The sequence below is a fragment of the Cryptomeria japonica genome, chromosome 4 (assembly GCF_030272615.1).
Source record: "Cryptomeria japonica chromosome 4, Sugi_1.0, whole genome shotgun sequence".
NCBI lineage: Eukaryota > Viridiplantae > Streptophyta > Pinopsida > Cupressales > Cupressaceae > Cryptomeria > Cryptomeria japonica.
The window spans coordinates 756,762,403-756,779,250 of NC_081408.1; the positions used below are offsets into that span (position 1 = coordinate 756,762,403).

The 16,848-nt window shown below is 36.3% G+C and overlaps 1 protein-coding gene across 1 annotated transcript in view; it reads right to left on the bottom strand.

Moving 5' to 3' along the window:
- LOC131037877 (ATP-dependent 6-phosphofructokinase 6) overlaps positions 1–16,848 on the bottom strand; it is a 124,116-nt gene that overhangs the window by 20,640 nt on the left and 86,628 nt on the right. Inside the window, exons 8-13 of the mRNA XM_057970114.2 lie at positions 10,299–10,367; positions 9,966–10,095; positions 9,622–9,662; positions 8,929–9,153; positions 8,781–8,826; positions 8,381–8,535 (exon numbers count right to left, since the gene is read on the bottom strand). Of these exons, the coding sequence (XP_057826097.1) occupies positions 8,381–8,535; positions 8,781–8,826; positions 8,929–9,153; positions 9,622–9,662; positions 9,966–10,095; positions 10,299–10,367 (666 nt within the window). The remainder of the gene's footprint in view (positions 1–8,380; positions 8,536–8,780; positions 8,827–8,928; positions 9,154–9,621; positions 9,663–9,965; positions 10,096–10,298; positions 10,368–16,848) is intronic.

The window sequence follows — 16,848 nt, forward strand, 5'->3', positions numbered from 1 at the left end:
TTATTTTCTAATTACAAAATGAAAATGAATGAGGGTATATATAGCATCCTCAATTACAATGAACGGCCTAGATCAAAAGAAGATCAACGGCTGAGATTTTGACACCTAAACCCTAATTAGGGTTTTATTACAAAAAGTTCCCCTTTTACTGAACAATATTAAATGCATAGCCAAATATTTAATTGGCACAAAAATCTAGGAAACATAGACCAATGATAATTAAGGTGCCACATCATCTATAACAACCTCTCTTCTAGAACCTTGTTCCCTTTCCAATGCTCCTTTTTAGCATATGCAGTGAATCTAGACACAATTCCTTCAATCTCTGCAATAGGAATCTCTGGAAGATTCCTCATTCGTTCCTCCAAGTGGATGATTTGATCAAAAGCCTTGAGAAGAGCTACCTCCCATCCAGGCTCGAGTTCTTTGATTTTCTCAATCAAGAGCATAGTGGCGAACATTTGATCTCTTTGCTCATCTGTGATAACATTCTCATCTTTGCAAAAGATGACCTTGACCTTTTCCTCCAACTCTTGAAGATTCACATCTGTCTCATCCTCAATCCTCCTGCCAAGAATAGAACACAACACCTCAAACACCTTGTCCTGAATCGGATGAATGACCTCAACTTGATTGCATTTCGTACTAATGTCTTCGAAAAGAACTTCCTTCATCTGAAGTAGAGTTGACCACTGGAGTAAATTATGAGCTCCTCCATCCATTATCTTTTCTTGTGCTAAGATCTTCCTTGGTGTTTGCCTGATTATTTGCAGAATGGGAATGATAACATCTCTAGTGTGGGCAAAGGCGGCTACTGTTATCATTAGGTTATGAATGATCTCAAGGACCTGGATAGCTCGATGGGTAGTCTGCATCATTCTTGTTGCGAACTCAATGGCGACGGTATGAGATTTGTCAATCCAAGAGCTCATAAGCTGAACCAAGCTCTTAACTCTTTCTGCCTCACTAACTGATTCAAGGGGAAGTGCTTGCACAGGAGATACTGCTGGATCTTGACGTCCCAAAGGCTGATTGAGATGGCTAAAGTAGCCTCTCCAAGCACCGACCTCTCGCTCAAGCTTTCTATTCTTTTCCATTTCTTCTCTAAGCTTGTCTTTAAGTGCCTCAAATGAATCAGTGGCCTCATCCAGTGTCTGCTCGGCTGTGAGTGGACCAAGTTCAAATGTTTCTACATCATACTCCTCTGCCAAGATTTCACCTTCATATTTGTCCACTGCTGGTGTAGCTATCTACAATTTTCTGGACCCTGCCTCATCTCTGATCATCTTGGACATCTTGGTAGCCTTCCTTCTCTCTGTCACTTCCTGAGAATTTCCAACAAGGCTTTCTAAATCAATTACATTATCTTCATCCTCAATCACAATTACCCTTGTTAGCCTCTCCTTTAACCAGTCTGGAATGGCGGACCTTGTCTCTCTAACCTATATTTCTTTAGGCACTGATCCCTCTTCTCGGAGAGGAGATGTCACTTCGTCATCATTCCTGTCTTCATGTAGCTCATTGACTTGGGGAGATTGACTTGATGAACGTTGAGATGCTCGCCTTTCCTCATGTTTATCATTCTGGACCATTGACCCCATAGATTCCTCAACTTCAAGTACCCTCTTCTCTTGTCCTTGACTTGTCCTTTTTTCATGTTGGGAAGATGTGCTAGATGAGTGACCTCGATGGGCCTCTTGCTTCTTCTTGGAAGGTTCCCTTTTCTCAGGTCTTTCTTTCCTCTTCGCGCTTCTAGGATGAGGATTGCCTTCACTTATGCATCTAGGGTGAGGATTGTCTTCACTTGTACTCTTAGGATGAGGATTGCCTTCGCTTGTGCTTGCTCCTCCTTCCCCTGGCCTTTCCTCCAAAGTAAAAGTCATCGGTGTGTTCTGTTCTCTCAACTTTTGATGTTGTATATCCACTCATCTGCGAGTACAAGACAAAATCGGAGCCATCAAAGTTCTCAAGTCTGTAATTTCAGGCTCGTTCCAATCTATCTTCACTGTCTTGTCCTCTCGGTCATAAGATGATTGGAGATGTCTGCCACTGTCCTGGGCTTGATCGGCCACTCTGTAAACTTTGCATTTCCTGATGAGATCTAAAGGTAATCTGGAATGCATCTTTCTTTTCACCTCTAAATCACTTGAGAGATTCATCAGAAAGTCCTCTATTTGAGATTCGTGCTTGTACTTTCTACCAACTGTTTCTTCTATATATCCATAAGGATCAAAATTCTCTCTCAAGGCAAAGAATGAAAATGAATATAAGGCCAACTCTTTCTCTGCATCATCCAGGGCTAGAGCATTAGGACATACCTCAACTGAATTCCCTAGTATGATAGGCACCAGAATTCCATTTCCATGCCTGTGTCTGAATGCCTTTGCATAAGCCGCCAACTGCCTAGTCACCTCAAGTAATACTATCCTGTCTGTCGGATATCTTGGCAACATATATGGAGGTGAAGGACACCCATGAACTCTAATATATGTAAACTTCTAGAATTGGATAAACCAAGCACCATACCTCTTTACGAGCTCTTGTGCCTCTTGAGATAACCGATTGTGAATCCCGCCTTGCAATGTCCTGGTGATGTTCATTGTGAAGGTATCATTGACTAACTTGTAATTACTTCCAGGTGGATGATGCAAATGAACATAAGAGTCACAAACTCTGACTTCTCCAGGTCCCCTTCCGATCACTCCTCTGTGAGGTAGTCCTGCATATTCAAAACTCCTGATCAAGGCATATATGATGTATGAACTCATGTGGAAGGACTTGGTAGCTTTCAGTCTTCTCAACTACACGTCCAAGCAATGGCTAATAATTCTAGCCCAATGAATTGTTCCTTTTCCTTGAACTATCACTTGGATGAAGTAGAACATCCACTTCTCAAAATAGAAGGCTTGAGGAGCCCCTGTAACTCGATTGAGTAAGGTTATCAAATCTCTGTACTCCTCTTGGAAGTCGATCCTATGTGGTGTGTTTGGAACCTTGCTCAGGCGAGGACGACTCTTGAGTAACCAATTCTTATTGATGATGCTTAAGCAAGTGTCTGGATCATCTTCGTACATGGATCTAGCTCCTTCCAAGCTTTTATAAATCATATCTTTATGCTCTGGTAGATGGAGAGCTTCACTGATAGCCTCCTCTGAAAGATAAGCCAAAGTATTTCCTTCCTTGGACACGATTGATCTGGATTGTGGGTCATAATGGCGGGCACACTCGATCATCAGCTCAGGACACTAGACTGCTGGAGGGAAGCCGGCCGCCTTGATAATGCCACTTTCAATTGTTCTCCTTGCGACAGGTGATGGCTTTCCAATATAAGGGACCTATCGAAACTTCTTCACACTGAAGTTTCCCAAGCTGGTATCTCCAATGTTGCTCCATTTCGACACGATCTTGGTCTCCAATTCTTCATTCTTTTGATCTTCCTTCATGAGAGCTGGACGACTAGTGGATGCTCCTGCCTTCGGGGTCGCCATCTTGATACCTACACAACATTTCATAATAACCAATATACTTTGCAATGTAGAAATATAGACTGGATTTAAGTTTTAAATTTAGGAAACTTCATGATAAATCTTTGAATTATCATTTCCTAAATACGATTATGCAATTGGAAATTCAAAATTTCAAAATTTGAACAAGGGAGATTTTGCCATACCTCTCTTTGAGAACTAGCTCTAAAAAACGATGCAAAAATTAAGAAATTTGCTAGGCAAAATGAAGATCGAAGTCCTCTAGCAAATGCGCCTCCTTCATCAACTTCACCACCCTTTGGGGTCTTCAACGCCTTGAGGAAAACTCGCTCCACCTCTCACCTCCAACAAAGTTCGCACTCCTTGGATCAAAATTCGCACTTCTTCTTGGATCAAAATTCGCACTTAAATAAATGATTGAATGATGGATTAAAATGCTTCAACATACCTCTCTTATATAGGCGCTCACTATTGCAATTGCTCATAGGCCGACTTAGAAAATAGGCGAAAAATAAATAAAAATTCAATAAGAGAAGAGGCCGACTTTGCAAAAAAACATTAAAATAACATCCCCAAGCGCTCTCTTTTTAAATTTAATTTAATAATAATTAATTTTAAATGCCTTTACAATTAAAAATTTTGATTTTTTAAAGGCTTAAATTAATTATTAAATATCAACGCACATTTATTAAATGCAAATTTAATTAAAATATTTCAAGGATTTGGTGAATTTGGCATTTAATATGAGTTTTTCAAAGTACACGCTCAAGCATGGGAATATAGTGGACATGAATAACATCGCTCTGGTCCCTGGGAGAGGGACAGGAGCGCCCTTTTATCTTTGGCCTTGCATTTCTTGCTTTTCTCGTTCAAAGTTTTATCTTGGACGTCCAAAATGGCCTTTTCCCTTGGAATCTTGAGTTTGATTTATTCCATCTTGGGAAGGAGTGTATCTTAAAACATTTTCGCCCTAGTCCCTTGGTGAGGGACAGGAGAGATCCCACCTTTTGTCCTTGGTCCTTGTCTTTTCCAATCGCCAATTCATGTTGCAGGGCAATTAATGATCTTCCTTGTTTGTTCTATGCATGCCTAACTCGTTTCTCCCAGACAAAATGAGCTCTTCCAAGGATATTCGCCCTGGTCCTTCAGTGAAGGACAGGAGCGATTTTTTGCTTTTGAGCTTAAAATTGTTGATTCTTGAGGTTAACTCCTTGTTCATCGTCTTCCTAAAGACATTTTTGACTTTGCATGACCTTGCCTTGACGTGATTTTGGAAAGGAATGATTGATTCTATAGAAATCGCCCTGGTCCTCCAGTGAAGGACAGGAGCGATCTTTAATCCATGGCACAAATCCTTAATCATATCAATATCTAATTATCTTCAAGGCGTAAAACGTCATTGCTTACTCCATCTTGAGTGTTGGAAACGAAAGTGGCATTTTAAAATTAGGCATACTTGAATATTTCGCTATGGTCCCTTGGTGAGGGACAGGAGCGCCTTAGCCAATTTCATCAAGTTTTGTGGTTTTTCGCAACTTCGTTCTTCTTTGAAGCATTCCAAATATCATCACCATCATGTGCCTTGGCCTGGATTCGACCAAATTTGGAAGGGAAGACTTGATAATGCATTTTTCGCCCTGGTCCCTGGGTGAGAGACAGGAGTGCCTTGGCCATTATAGGCTCCACTTGTGTTTTGCAATCTTTCAAAATTATCTTCAATGGAGCGATTATGCCTTCCATTACTCATCTCAAACGTAAAACTTGCTTCACCTTTGCCCAAAATTTGCCTTGTGAGAAAATCGCTCTAGTCCCTTGGAGAGGGACAGGAGCTTCCTTTGAAAAATCGCTCTGGTCCCTGGGTGAGGGACAGGAGCGCCTACTGCAACTTGGATCGATTTTTTCATTGTGGCCCATTCAAGTTATATTCAACGAGCAAAACATACTTCCTTTGTCCTCCTCAAATTGCGAAATCACTTAAATCTTGCAAGGATAAGGCAAACTTGGAATTCAAGCTCCGGTCCTTCAGTGAGGGACAGGAGCACCTTTATCTTTCTAGGCCAAAAGTTCAACGTTTCACTGCTAACGACTAAGTCTGGATACTCCATTATGCTCGCTTCATCTTTCCTTGCGTCCTTGATGCTCCAGTTTGATCAACCAAGACCAAAAAATGATCAAAACAAGCCATTTCACCCTGGTCCTTCAGTGAAGGACAAGAGCGATTTTGCCTTAAACCTTAAAAACTTGTCATTTTTGAGTCTTCAAAATCTTCAAAATCTTCAATTCACGTTCGATCATATCTCCTGGCGACCCTGCACAAAACAATTAAAACAAGTCAATAACCAAGATGCACCAAACATCATTTTCGCCTTGGTCCCTGGGAGAGGGACAAGAGCGATTTTACCTCTACAAGCCAAAATATCCAAAATTTAGGTCTTCAGTCAGTTCACAAGGCATAATTAGGTCATTTCTAAGGCCAGGAATCAGTTATCAAGCCATCAAAATTTTTGTCAAAAATTACCCAAACAAAAAAAATGCACAATTCCATCATTAAAATGCTAACACTTAGACAAAATTTGAATATGCCCTCAAAAACCCTGACTGGACCTATCCTGAGACATACCTGACCTTCCTGACAGGCTCATCATACTTCAAAATTTGCAATCTCCGGGAGGATACTCAATAACTTTCAAAAACTCGACTAGACTCGGCTTGAAAATACCCAACAGAAACCCCTGAGGCTTAACCCTAGTCTAGACAACTCACTCACTTAATCAAAACCCTAAGAGCAGAGAAAAGAACAGGTGAAACAAAAGCAAAAAAGAGGGGGTCCCCATTTTAATGGGGCGATGTGTGAAATGGTCACAACAGGTGGCTGGCACAATATAAAGATGAAAAGGTTGATGTTGGATACAAAACTGTATTTAGAAGAATAGTCCCAGGTGTAGATATATAGGTTGTTATCTTAAGTGTGTTTGGCCACTTCATATTTTCAAAAAAACAAGATATTTGTGCTCTTCAAGGCAAGTACACAAAAGACGTTCATGAATAGTGGTACATAAATGGCTAAGGCTCTATTTACTTGCAGCCTCTTGCAATAAAACTTCTCTCTCAAGTATGCATCTTTTTATTTATTAACATTCTCATTTTTCTGTTGTTGCTATGTACTATAGTTTATGTTTTGCAATTCTAAATGTTTTATGTAATTTCAATAGGTTGTGAGTTTTTCTTCAATTGAGAGGAATTGGAGTACATACTCCATCCACTCAATTAAGCGCAACTAATTGAGTGCAAAAAAAGTTGAGGATTTGACCTTTGTGCACTCCCACTTGCATATCTCATCACATAAGAGGCCTAGTTACAACAAGGGGTGACAAAGATTTTGGATCTACCTCCTGAGCATGTCAACTCAGACCTACGGTTGCATAATTTGCTGAAGTCTATAGATGATATAGCCTCTGCATATCACATGGTTAGTGGGAGTAGCACTACAGCTGATTGTGGTTCCACTAATGTTGACTTTGATGCTCTTAATAAAGAGTAATATGAAAATTATTAAATATTGATTGTAATTTTCATTGTGTATTCACATTTGACAAATCACTGAATTATCATTTTGTGAATCTATGAGTTTTTTCCTTTTTTTGCAAATTATGAGGCATTTAAATATTTTGTTTATTTGCAATTAAGAGTATTATTGTTTTTATAATTTTTATAATTTTAAATATATATAAGAACTTGCACCCATACCCAAGGAAAAAAAAATGTCAGTGACAAACCTGAACCTCGAACCCATAGCCATCCTTGTATGAGAACTAGTAACTTAGATTATTATCTACAAATAAAACACATTTGGCAGCATTTCAAAATGGCAACATTTATTGTCCTTTGATAGCATGCTAGTAGCATTCAACTTCTTTTGGCACCAATCCTCAGAAGAAAATGCATATTTTTAGCAACAAATTTGATTGCATTCAATGCAACAAACACTAGGATCAAAGCTTTATAGGAAAAGAAATGTCACATTTTTTTTCAACTTTTTAAATTTTTTGATATGAACAAAATGGAATACAGACAACAGAAAGAGCAAAAAGCTGTACCAAGAGAAGAGAATGCTTATAGATGATAAATGTCAGAAAGTTTGCACACAGTCTACACTACAAAATTGTTGACAAATGCAAGAATAGTTGATGGACAAATCAATAGTTTTTGCACACTGCATAGCCATTGTTTGTGCTATTTCAACAAGCACAATCGAATGGATGGCAAACAAGGAGGTTTTACAGGAAACCTACTCAAATACCGTATTATATATGAATAAGAACCAAAGGCTCAATCACATCAATCAATCAATAATCTTCTACATGCAAATTATTACATTTTCACTGGCTTTATAAAGCCTTTCAACTTACCAGCTACCCAAACCAGCTGACAACTAACTTTATTAGTTGCTAAAATCAATTTAATAAATTAATATTAACATATTGATTTTATTTATTATTTATTAGTTATGATTTATTAGACAGTCCACATATTATTTACATACAAACAATAATGTGGTTTATTAACACACACCCAGATGTGAGAACTAATTCCCAGCAGGATCCAGTAGAGAGATCAGAAATGCTGGATACTATCAAATCCATGCAGTTTTATAGAAGAATCTAATAAATTTTTACATTGTAAATAAGACAACCTAAAATAAAAAATGAGTTCTTTAAAACTTTAGGAGCACAGTCTAAGAAAACCTGAACAGACAATTTGCTTTAAATTCTCATCTTCTACAAAATCCTGGTACTTCCAAGCTAATTACCAAATGAAAGAACTATCTTCCCTAAACTTGTGTAATAGGATCAAAATCATAGATGGAAGAGCATATAGAAAGAAAAAATGCTTACAGAGATTGGTATATAAGCATGTCGCCCATTAACTGGCCCAACAGTGCAGCCTGTATATCCTGCCATGGCCCCATGAAGTGCACTTTGAGCGAGAAGCGAGCAGTAGACATTGTCTGAGGCATTGCTTGGGATGGCACGAATCATGTATGTTGGATCTGCAGGGGATGAATCAGTTCAAAGAAAACTGAAATTCAATTAGCTTCTTTTTTTAAAATGCCTTTGAGCCTGTGTTTTAACTTCCAGCCAGAGCTTCAACTTATGAATCAGTAGAAATCATTAATTTAGAAGCCTATAAACCAAATTAAATTCAGTGACCTTGAAGATATTTTGATGCATTTTTTAAAACTTAAAAGCATAGTGTGTGTTTTCTATGCATTTAAAATATAATACAAAGGCATACCGATGTATTTCAAGTTTAATACTTCCTTGCACTCCACAAAATGATCCTACAAGGTTTGAAGGAAATTTTGTTAGAATAAATAAATGCTGAAGGTTAAATTGGGTACTTTATAACATTGTTGGACATATATAAGTTCAAACCATATTACCTTTAGTTTTTGAGAAAGCCATAACCCAACATCAAGGAGCAAGCGGTTTCCTGATGCATCGCGGGAATCCATATTTTGCATACTTTCAGCAACAAGTTCCTGCCCAGCACCTTCAGCAACAACTATAACCATATGTCCATTTTCTCTCAGGCGTGTTTCAATGAATTCATAAAGGCCACCTTTTCCTTCAAGATAAAATGGTGATTCGGGAATTAGACAACAATCCTGCACAGGACAAAAATTTGGTTATCCTAATTAGATTATCAGTCAGATACAATCACTGGTAATCTGGAGAAAAGCTTGTAACAGCTTCCAAACTAACTGTAAATTTAGATGTACAAACTTGCAGTTCATAGTATTGTTACTTGTGTCATCAGTGAGATTCTGTTTCTGCAGAATTCTATGCATTCTGAATTCTTAAGGCATAATATTATAGTATTTATTATATGTTTCTTATATCTATAAAATAGAAAACTTTCCAAATGACATTGGCAATGAAATCTTATGCATTTGAATGTACAATGATGGGGATGTAAAGATTTAAACTCAAAGAGTCCAAATATCTGCATAACAATGCTGCAGGAAAGCATGATCAATTTAGTTACTTCTATTCTTACTCGAAAAAAAAATGCCTGATTGTTGAATATAACATTACAAATGTAATGAAACTCTCAATGGAAACAAGGGCCTTACCACATCCCTGCTGGCAAGTGTGGCATACATGGCAATGTACCCTGTTCAAAAATAAATGATATATAAGGTTGGAACATGCTGATTTTCTTAACAATTAGGAGACAAAAGTTGTCCAATGAGATAAAATTGTAAATCTAGTAGATAAATATTCTCTAATATAAGGAAAAACAAATAATCTTTTAATATTTTTTTTAGTAAAAGAGAGAATTATATTGATATCAAAGTCATTTTACAAAAATGGTTCGCCTTTGCAAACATAACCCGGAATGAATCTTCAATAAAGGAATCAATGCAAAGATTCAGTGATACTCCAGAAGAAAAATGCTCAGATCTTCCACCCTTACCACTATAGCGACCCATGAGCTTCACAAGACCTATACCATTCTCAACACTCTCTGCTTCTACATGTGCTGCATTTATAGCACGTTGGGCTTCCTCTACAGCCGTATCAAAACCAAAGGATCTGTCAATGACCTGAAATAAACATCAAAAATACTAATTTACTGATGCTCGTAGGATGCTTAAATTACCAAAATTATTGTAATTCTAAGATATAGCCACCAATTATAAAGTTTAATGCCAATCAAATTTGGGATTGCTAATTGAGGAATTAAACAAGAGGTAGCCTCATTGTCTTGTTTGATTCCCCAAGGAAAAAAAAGGAAATCAGAATTTACTGCAATATCATTGTCAATAGTTTTAGGTATCCCTGCAACTGCAACTTTCAAGCCACGCTTCTGAATTTCCTGCACAAGATTATCAGCAGTTAGAAAGGATAGAAAAGATGAATTGCAGACAGATAAAATATAACACAGAAAACTTAAGCCGCCATTTAATAAAACTGCAAATTCAGCTACATTCTGTTTGTAAAGAACATTCCAAATTCTGCTTTTTTTTCCTAGCGACAATCAATTTACATGTCGTTTATGTTACTTTTTTTTTTTTCCAGTTTGCTGCAGAACAGTGGATGCATCTTTGAAGACCCAAAACATATTCACATGGCAATTTTAGATAACACTCCCAAATCATCTCCTGGAACTTGTAACTCTACAGTACTTGTAATGTCCCCTTTTTTGGAGAGGAATTGATTAATTAATTTAATTAGTTAAGTTGTCCAAATAAATATTATTTTTCATTGATAGCTTAATTAATTATTTTAATTAATAAAATTAAGTTAATTATTAGTCCCTGCCTGTATGGGCAGAGACTAATGTTTTCACATTGCTCAAAAGTAATTAATTCATTCACCGGGAACAGTGCCAGTCAAGGAAATAAAGCATTATCCTATAGTTTGTGAAGCTTTTTATTTAAATAATATTTTTGCTAGTTTTATTGGTTTTTTTCTATTGGCTGAGCACATTTTTGCCAGCACTTTTATTGTTTTTCTGTTTCAAAATTTAAGAAAAATTATTGTGTCCAATCAGAAATGAGGAGAGGTGAACAATTAAAATGTTTACTAATGTTGAAAACGGATTTAACGGGGATTTACACATGCAGATAATATTATCCCCAAATAAGTATTCGCATTCGTTATTTTATTTTTAATTTTTTTTGGTTTACCTTTTATATTATAATAAGTTTTATATTTATTGGGGTCAAATAAATTATTTTTGATTTGTTAAGTTTTTTATTATTTTTTATATTAGAATTTAAGTTTAAATTTTAAATTTTTTATTTTATGTTTAAAAATTATATTTATATGATTAGTATTAAAATTAATTAAACATTTATAAAAATATTATATAAAATAAGTTAGTTTTTTATTTTTATAATTATTTTTAATTAAATAAATTTTATAAAAAGTTTAAAATAATATCAAATTTAAAAATTAAATCTAAGATTAAGTTTAATATTATATTTACAATAAATTTAATGATAAATTATAATTAATATTATATAGATACAATTAAAATAAGATAACCTTAAAATAATTATAATTAAGTCATATTTTTTAGATTTAGGGTAAAGGTTATTATATTGTATTACTAAAATGTTATTTCTATAGATTAAGTTATAATTTTAATTTTAATTTTTTTAAATTATATTAGTAATTAATTAGAATATGTTTATTAATTTAATTAAGATTTATTTTTGTAAATTAGAATAAAAATTATAAGGCTTTGCAAATGGGGTTGGAAGTTAAGTGGGTTTAAACTTGGAGGAAACTTTGTGGTTAAGTGTACTTGAGTTTGAGTAGTATTGGAATGGGTGACCTTCTAGGAAGGCCCAATGCTTCACCTCTTGTGAGCATCACGTAGATACATAAAATATTTTTCTAAGTTCACCTAGATATATAAAATGTTTTCTAAGTTATCAATTGTTATTTCATTTGAGGCTTCACGTGAGTAGAACTGTTAGGCCATTATAGTTTGTTTTCTCGTTGCACATGGATTAGAGCTAAGCAAAGATGAGAAATGTCCACTTCCAATGCTGCATTAATCGTTCAATTGAGCCTGAACAACAAACTTATTCTCTAACCTTTGCCTATATAGAAGTTGGTCCTTTGCTCCAGCATTGCTGCAAATCTCCAATTTTTAGCAAATGGCAAGGACTCAAGTTGTATCACAACTCTTGTTTATAAAGTTATCCAATAAATTAAAAATTAAGATGACTTTAAATTTAATTAATTTAATATAGTCACTTAAGTGAAATTAATATTATTTCTGGAAGCTTCTGGATGATGGACTAAAAAGTATAAAAAGGGATCTAGCTCAGCTTCTCATCAGCTTTGATTTGGATCTGATTTTGATTGGATTTTGTAGAACCGAGAGGTGTCTGCAGACTTTGGTCTTTGGGAAAGAAAACTCCCATAGATTGCATAACTGAGGGAGTGGAAGATCTCTCGAGGGGTTTCATTGAGGAGGTGATACTTCAGTCATCTCGATTGTGCTTCATTGGTGGCCAAAGGCCAACTTGTTGGGTTCGGACTTGAGGAAGATTTAGAAACCTTTGGAGGTCATAGGTCCTCATTGTTAAGGAGCTGTTTATACCTATTTCATTCTTGAAGCTAATCTCAGTAATTTTCAGACTTAAGCAGTTTGGAGGAGGGCCACGATTTGACTCCTTTTACCTACTCTTACATCTGCATATTGGGAAAAGAAAGACGACTTTGGTAGAAGCATTTGGAAGGGATTTGGTGGTGATTGCAGGTGTCATTTCAGATCTGGACCAAAATCGAACCAGCCTCTTGTTCCCACAATTTTGCTCCTATTTCATCCTTGAAGCATCATAACAAACATTGGAGGACAGTATTGGCATTAGGAGTGAAGGGAGATACTATTAGGAGCAATTGCAGGGAGAGTTAAGAAGGATTCAGTGATCAAAGGGAAATCTGCAGTCAAGCTGTAACAGTCATCTCAAACCCACGATTTGGTTCACATCTCTTCATTAAGGCATCATATCACTCCTTAGACAGCAGCAATAGCACTGTGGCTAATAGGCGATTCACTTTGTTGCATATAGGAGGAGAAACAAGTAGGAATCGGTGGCAAAATTAAGTCTTAAGTAAAAGTCATATAAGACCATTATACCCACGATTTTGCTTATATTGCTTGATTCAAACATCAAAGCAACCATTGGATGTGGGCGCTATATTTTAGGGAGGATGTCGATGAAGTTTGGGTGATTGAGAAGACAACAATTTGCTGCCAATTAATTGCTGATCATCTGCAGACCAGCAGCAGGTGCGATTTTGGGAGACAGGTTGTTTTGGCATGGTGGAGGCTCCAACCAACATGGTATTGCTTGCTTCTTCAACTGTAAGGTTAGGCGATTCATATCAGGTTCTATTGGCATCATTATCTCCTTTTATTTCTCAGTTAGAAGTGTATGTCCATGGCTGTCAAGTATTTTCAGACTATCTGAGAAAACATTGATTAAATGCTAAGTGATTGAGCATTGATTGGATCATTGTAAAAATCTCATTTGATTCATAAATAAGGAGAAATAAGTTTGCCTACCACTTGCTCATTGTTTATTGGTTTTATGACAACTGTTTGACGAAATTACAGTCAGCTGTTAAAGTGTGATTTTGTTTCCAAATTGGTGTAATTAGTTTTGAGCACTAGTTGCACTTTCATTCTAGGGAATTATGCCATCATTGGAAGTTGTTTGTTAGTCATTCGTTTAAGAATATTTATGGTTAACATCTCCCCAATTAGTCTGAAAATTGAGACAACCACATCAGCATAACACGCAGATTGGAAAGAAAGCTGCTAGCAAATATCCCTTGTATTTTAGTCAATACACTGCTGGGGATATTCCAGTACTTGAACCTTCATAATTATCATCTATCAAACCTGTACTCTCCACCCACTCAAGCCTTGTATGTGGTGTATAATGTTTCGGTACTTCTTGAACCCACCCTAGGTTTCAACTTTGGCTGCAACTCCAACTTCTACTCGCACTTCAACTTTGGATATCATTCATGTCCCATACTTGTGTCCTCAATTCTCTAGAGGACACAACCCCTTATTTTTCGCCATTGTTATTCCAATAATCAATAGACCATTGAATCATTTGGTCTACTTCTTCATTGTGCTATCTCCTTTTCCCACCTTTGTTCAAGAATAATGGCATTTATCACAACATTGTTTTTTGGATCTTTCTTCCTCTTCACAACACCTTTCCACATAATGTTGTAGGATTTGTTGTTGCTGTAATTCATGGTCACATTCACAATGAAGGACTTGCAATACAATGAAGTGCTTGGCAAGAAGTTTGGTCATGTGATCAATTGGTCAATCAATTTTTTCTCTGATTGCCAAGTTGTTCCAAATAGAATCTAGTGACACTTGGTTTCTTTCTGATTCTTCCTTGGCATGATCACATATAATAGGTCCCACAAATACAACCCTATTGTTGAACAGCATAACCTTTTGAACCAATTCCAACTAAACGAACATTGACAAAGGCAATGATGCTAGAGTGTTTGCTTAAAACTCTACACTACCAAAGAAAATCAATTGCAGTAGTAACCAAAGTATTTGAAGTTGAACAACAAAGAGTATAGAAATGATCAAAGCTCATATATAGGTAGACTCCATTCAAATTCCTTAGTATAGGGATTAACATAAAACTTTCTATTTGAATGACAAGACTCACAATTGTTGGTTAACACAGCCACCAACAACCAAACCTCAAGTTGTTACGTCACTATCTAACGTCAAAAGGGTTAACATTACAACATACACTGACAAAATTTTTTTTTAATTTATTTTCATGGTCTATAATTACTTCTCCACATATAACAAATCTAGATTCTCACAATTCACAATGTAATGTTGGCCCATAGATATATCCTGGGATTCAAATCATTCAAATAGCTAAAAGGGCGTGTAGGACCATCATACACAAATTGCCTTAAGGATTTAGTTAAATTAAGCTGTAAATTGTGGCAATTATTTGACAAATTCATGCAAATCACAACATTGATGGTGTGTCTAGCAGACACCCTTATCCTATGGGGCTGGCATTATTTGTCACATCATAAGGGCAATATAGTTTTTAGTTTGGTTGGTGTCTTGGTGTGTTAAAAAATTATTATGTCAAAGCACCTTCATTATAGCATGAGCTAGCCTTGGCTAGATTTAACCATAATCATAGTGGAAATTGACTTGCATATTTTGGACAATTAAATTTGTCTCAAACATACACAAACTGCTATCCTCTGAAGAATTTAAAGTCAAATATAATCCACGAGAAAGATATAGTGTGGCAAATTTTCTTGCAAGAAACACCTCCTTGCCTTATGTTGAAGAGCGATGGAGGGAATTTTGATTACTTGGGATAATAAGCTTCAAGTAGGCCTCAATGAAATTGACAATGAAGAGTGATGGCAGATTAATAGGAGCTTGTTCATAAAGGAGTTTGTTCACAGTCTTAGAGGTTTAAGTATTGTTGATGTGTTTTTTATGCACATAACAATATAGAATAAATTACAAAAGTAATTTACCCTCTCTTGAACAAAATCACCTTAGATGCTAAGAATGAGATCAACTAAAATGATTCCAAGGTTTCTACATGTCAGGTCTTGACGAGTGGGTAAGTTCAGTGGTTGATGTGAATTGTTGTGTTTCACTTGGGGGCTTACGCAAATGTTTGGATTATCATGAATGATGCGGAATAGGTGTGCTAACAACTTAAGATTTATCAATATGGCTCTGGATTTACTTCTTACTAAAAAAGGGGAAAAAAGAATAGGGTTCAGGAAATCTATTCTAAACCTAGGAATGTAGGAAATGATGAATGGATTTAGTGGAATCAAACCAGGCAAGGTCTCACAATCAGGTATTGACACAAGCTTAGTGCAATCATCTAAGGTATATTTAAAGATTTTCAGGCTATCACCATCAAACGTAGACACCATCCAAGTTGATGTTTGTCAATGGACACATGATAGTTGAAGTTATGCTTACTCAAATTCCAATTGACCACACAAGGCGCACTTACCAGCGGCAAGAGGCTAGTGGTATGGACTAAGGATTCCACACAAATATACTCAACAAATCTTCCACTCAATCTAACATACATGAAAATAAATTCTAATCTAAATTCTAATCTAACTTGGAGGAATTGAGAACCATGAATGCAAATACAACACTTGAAGAGCAAAATCACCAACAATTGAACAATGATTAGGATTCAAATAGCTGTAGCATATACCAACAATTCTACAAAATCTCTCTCTTACAAATGAGAGACAAAGGGGCATATAGAGTCTCTTACAAAAATGGATCGCCTAGATTGATCTAAGATCAACGGCCGAGATCATGCCAACAAAACCCTAGAATTGCCCTAATTAGGGTTACATCAAAAATGGCGCCACCAACATATGGCCCAATGAAAAGATACCTAGTCATCATATAGGGAATCTTCTAGAAGATTCCTTCCTGCATCTCTCTCTCCCCTAGCATACTCCAAGAATCTAGCCAATACTGAATCTAACTCCTCCATGGAAATGCTAGGCAAGGTATCCTGCTGTAAATCAATCACATCCAATGAATCCGAGCAAGCATTCAAAGTGTTCTCCCATTCTGGCATGAGCTTCTGCGAATTATGAACATGAATCAACAAAGAGACCAAGTCATCAATCTGACTCTTCTTCAAAGAGTCCAACTGACAAAAATACATAAATTTCATCTTGTCTCTTAATTCGGCTAAGTGTAAACCACTAGCATCACTAACATCAACACCCAATAATTCCTCAATCGAGGCAAGGATCTTCAT